The sequence below is a fragment of the Gekko japonicus genome, unplaced genomic scaffold (assembly GCF_001447785.1).
Source record: "Gekko japonicus isolate JY-2015 unplaced genomic scaffold, Gekko_japonicus_V1.1 scaffold47, whole genome shotgun sequence".
NCBI lineage: Eukaryota > Metazoa > Chordata > Lepidosauria > Squamata > Gekkonidae > Gekko > Gekko japonicus.
The window spans coordinates 1-5,010 of NW_015165235.1; the positions used below are offsets into that span (position 1 = coordinate 1).

Here is a 5,010-nt window from a genome sequence, read left to right on the forward strand (position 1 = left end):
ACTGCATTTTGAGTGCTCATACATGTATTGTGTCCCTTAATGAGAAGCAGCTGTAAGAAGTGCTGGTTTGACCCCAAAGTGTGCTTGTTTTGCTGCTGTCTCTGTTTAAATGGAATTGGTGTGAACTGCTCTGTCTTTGCTTTTTCAGACAGGTAACAATTAAACCATTATTAGTCCCAGTCTGCTTTAACCAGTAATCTGGGGCAAAAAAAAATATTATGTCCCGCATATGTAAATATAATCTGTTTATAGTTGGGCTGGCTGTTGTGCTGCATATCAGTCATGTTAAATGCACTAAATTTGGGATATGAAGCAAAATGTGGGCAAACCCCAGTGTTTGTACATGGTGTGTTTGCCTTCTTTTGCTAACATTATTTAAAATTTGCAAACATTATTTAAATGTTTAAATTACATATTCGAATCAGAAATTTTTCCTAGAAAACCCATACCACTCATTCTTTATGTTCTGAATTGATCTGGGGAAAATGCATGGTGTGTCAGTTTAACTGGCTGGCAAGATGTCTTTTTAGTGCTTGACAGCAGAAAAATAAATACAAATTGAATTTTTTTTTTAATTAGAGGTTGTTTTTATGAATGTGTTGAAGGCATCTGGAGTTATTTCAGACTGTTGTAAAACAGACCTGCAAACAGTCCTGCTTGTTTGGAGGATGACAGGCAGTCCCTAAGGTTGCAGTCCCTAAGAGTGAAATAAACTTTTTTTTTAAATGGGCTTTTCAGTCAGTTTCAGGTCAAGGTATGAAGTAGTTGGATATGGTCTGGGGGTTTTCATTTTAGAAAGCAGACAAAGTATTGTGGCAAAGTAGAGAATATCATGAATATCTGGGTACAGAAGATTGGGGTTTGTAATTGCCTTAAATATTTATCTATATGATATTTTGCAAGAAATAGTTCTAAAAAGTGAGGGTGGTTATGATAGTTTTTGTCACGGCTCAGGTGGGGTGTCACCTGCTGCTGCCACCACTCTGGATTTACGATCCCTTGAGAAGGCCCAGAGCACCCTCCCAAGACCTTCAGACCTCCCTTTTGGCCAAATAATAAGAGTGAGGACCAGGCAGAGTAAACAAGGAAAAGGTTTATAGGAGGTCAAACAAACAAGGTGCAGAATAGGAATAGTAAGTGGGTGAAAAGAAATCAAATGGCCTAAAATGTCTAAATATATACTGTCCCTAGCTCACTACCTTAAGTGGCCTTAGACTACTCACCCTTCCCTCAGGATAAGGGTTTCTTCCCCACAGCAGCTTCTTTCTTCTGGACCTGTTTCCTGGGAAGAACAGCTTTTCCTCTTGTACCAGTTCTTTTATTCCCCAGCCCTCTTTTCCCCTATTGGTCAAAATCGGTGCCAAAACTTCCCAAGGCCTTCTGGGGTTTGTAGGCTCAGCCTCCCCTACTGCTAGCCAGGATCCCTTGGCCTAGTAGGCCTCTGGTGGCACAGCCCAGATCATGAACAGTTTTAAATACGGGTTTTCAGTTGGAGTGCACACTTGGGATTTTCCCTGAACACTGTTATGTTTCTGCAAGCTAAGCAGAGGTTCGAAGAATGAGCCACAGCCCCTCAATATTTGAGACCCTGGAGAGTTGCTGCTGGTCAAATTGCTGATAGTTCAGTGGTCTGATTCGGTATAACACAGCTCTCTCTGTGTGTGAGTATATCAGTTGCATACTTAGAAGGGGCTGGGCATAATGAGGCCAAACAATTAGACTCAGGAAAGTTAAGCAGTCTTGCTTATTATTAAAGGTCTCCATTAATATTTGCAAGTGCACTGTAAAATGTTGAAGTTGTTTTTGTTATCTATACTGCTTTTCACATCATCCTACAGAAAAAGTCCCTAGAGTCTATCAACTCCAGGCTTCAGCTGGTTATGAAAAGTGGTAAATATGTACTGGGATACAAACAGACTCTGAAAATGATCCGGCAGGGCAAAGCCAAGTTGGTCATCCTTGCCAACAACTGTCCCGCTCTGAGGTAAGTGAGCATCTACTGAAAACAGACTTCTTTTTAAGTTCAAAGGGTGTGTGTATATTGATGCTTTCAGCTGCATGGCTGAAATAGGATTTCTTAACCACTGATTTTTTTTAGAAAAATGAGCTGCTTCAAATGTTGCACTACCAAATTATATATACACAGCATATATAGGTTAGAAACCATATTTATGTAGCAGAGACAGAGTGATGTATACGGCACAAAAACAATGGTTAAGTAACAGTCTTCGGCTATTACGTCTCAAAAGTAGCTTGTGCATGCTTAACGCTGATTCTAGGGAACAGGTGCAGTAGATCTTCACAGGACTTGATCAGATTATTCTTCTCAAATTCTCATCAGTCCCCAGTGTGCAAGGAATGCTTCTCTCAGGGTGGATTAGTGGAAACCTTTGCCCCAGTACGGCCCCAGTCACACGGCAAAGTTGCCGTGGGAGAGGCACGGATGGTGGGCGGATTATCCGGGTGCGATCACACCCCAACATCTGGGAAGTGGAGCGCACCCGTGGCTTACCACCGACAATGCGGGTTAAAAAACTAGTACCTCCAAGGTATTAGTAAACGTTTGCCACGGGCTGCCTCCAGACGCCCAAGGTGTGATCGCGCCTGAGTGCGGCATTCCCCTCCAGTCCCTCGTTTGACCGGGCCCTACATCAAGGTTAGCATGATGTTTTCTTGCGACTTAGTACCTCAGCATCTGTTTGGCTGAAGATTGCTTGTACTAGAAGAGGTAATTAACAAGTATAGCACATGCTTATGCAAAACATTTCTTTCAAAAGGATTTTTTTTTTAGGCAGGTAGAATGGTCTGTGCCATAAGGTGCTGCTGGTAAAAGCTGCAGGACTGTATCACTATAGCTTCCGTCCTAATGGCATCAGTATGCTATATTTTTGCTAAAAGCCAGGTTTCTAGGATGTGAGACATATTAACATTGTGTGTTTAAATTCTCAGAAAATCGGAAATTGAGTACTATGCTATGTTGGCCAAAACTGGCGTGCACCACTATAGCGGCAACAACATTGAACTGGGTACAGCTTGTGGAAAGTACTACAGAGTATGTACGCTGGCCATCATTGACCCAGGTATGTAGGCTGCCTTTTAAACTAAACTTATTTTAAGTTAAGTTACTGTTTATTTAAATTATTTACAGTCTGCTTTTCTCAAAAGACAACTTACACTGTATCGCTTGGTCCTGTCACTGATATTGTTTGAAAGCGGCGCCAATTTCAGAATTCAGGTCTTGACCACTTTCAGGTCAATATGCAGCAAAAGCAACATCATGCTTGTTGAATATGTGTTAGCTTAGATTTAGCAACATGGCCTTACATCTCTCATAGAACTCACTATGGGCTCCTGCAATACACTAGAATCAGCCCTGTGATTTCTGGAGATGTGACTTGCATTTAACTAGTATTTAACTTAGCTGGCCGTCTAAATCAAATAAAAAACTGTAATAAAATGACTGCAACACTTTTGTGATCTATTCAGGTGAAATTTGCTGTCTTCAAAGTGCCTGAGATGAACTAGGCACTTTGAAAACGTGTTTTAAAAATCAGTGCAGAGTAATCTGCTCTAATGAAAATCTGAAGGGGCAATCTGGACTGAGTGTCTGGCTTCTATAATTGTGTGTGTGTGGGTAGTTCTATAATGAGACATCAGGTAAACTAGCTCCCATTTATCAGAGCTCCCATTATAGCTTAGAGGTTCGTTGGAAGGCGCTTGATGAGGACTGAGGTCAAAAGTTTTCCCCAAAGCATTTCTGAGTTTATATTTTGCTTTCCATAGGCTTTTACACTCCAACTAAGATTCTCATTGTGATACCTGAAAAAGCATTAACACTGCGAATATTCTCGCTGTCCTGATCGTCCAGTGGTCAGGGCAGGCTAGACATTCGCTATAGCAACACTATGCAGTGTGTCCCCAGGGCTAGTTTGCCTCCCTAGCTCTGGTTTTTAACTGCTAGTGATATTCCGGAATAATGAATGGGACTTGTCTAGTGTGGGTTACCTTTTAAGATAATGCACTTAAATATATAGAGGTTAATAAATCTTTGTTCTAACCTTCTTGATGTTAAAGTGCTGATTTTTTTTTCTCTTAACAGGCGATTCTGACATCATTAGAAGTATGCCAGAACAAACCAGTGAGAAGTAATATTGCAGAACTTTTCATTTTTGTGTAATAAAAACTGGTTACAAATCTATTGCTAGCATCAGCTTTCATAAAATGGATACAAAGAGACACCTTAAAAATCAAAGTAAGAATACACTATAAATTTGCAACTAGATATGTGAAGTACACAGATAAATTCCTGTGTTACATAATTTTATTGTAACTTATTCATGGAATTCATATAGTTGGAGATTCTTAATAATACCAAGCATTTCAGGTCAACCAGACTACAATTAGCATCCACTGAGGATACCGAGGACTACTATTAGATACATTGCCCCTGTTGGTTGATATTGTGCCTCTTTATTGGAAAAGCTGCAACTGTCTAGCTTTACACAAAAGACCAGTTATTTGGAAGAGGCACAGGGAAGGGAAGGTTGAGGGTGGGAAGAGAGAATTCAGAATACCTCAAGTGTAATTGAAGTGGCTAAATTTGCGGATGATACAAAGTTGTTCAGGGTGGTGAAAACCAGTGAGGATTGTGAGGTACTCCAAAGGGATCTGTCAAGGATGGGCGAGTGGGTGTCAACATGGCAAATGGGGTTCAATGTGGCCAAGTGCAAGGTGATGCACATTGGAGCCAAAAATCCTAAATATAAATACACATTGATGGGGTCTGAACTGGCAGAGACTGAGCAAGAGAGAGATCTTGGAGTTGTAGTGGATAACTCACTGAAAATGTCGAGACAGTGTGTGACTGCAATAAAGAAGGCCAATGCTATGCTGGGGATTATTAGGAAGGGTATTGAAAACAGATCAGCCAATATAATAATGCCCCTATATAAATCAATGGTAAGACCTCATTTGGAATACTGTGTGCAATTCTGGATATTTTCTAGTGTG

General features: G+C 40.7%; 1 protein-coding gene across 1 annotated transcript; it reads left to right on the forward strand.

Annotated features, from left to right (window-relative positions):
• Window positions 1–1,797: 1,797 nt before the first annotated feature.
• Window positions 1,798–4,198, forward strand: RPL30 (ribosomal protein L30; the record flags this gene model as incomplete). Its single annotated transcript, XM_015409816.1, has 3 exons — window positions 1,798–1,984; window positions 2,950–3,080; window positions 4,100–4,198. Coding segments are annotated over 3 exons (368 nt in total), but the record flags the coding sequence as incomplete, so codon positions are not given.
• Between the last annotated feature and the right edge of the window lie 812 nt (window positions 4,199–5,010).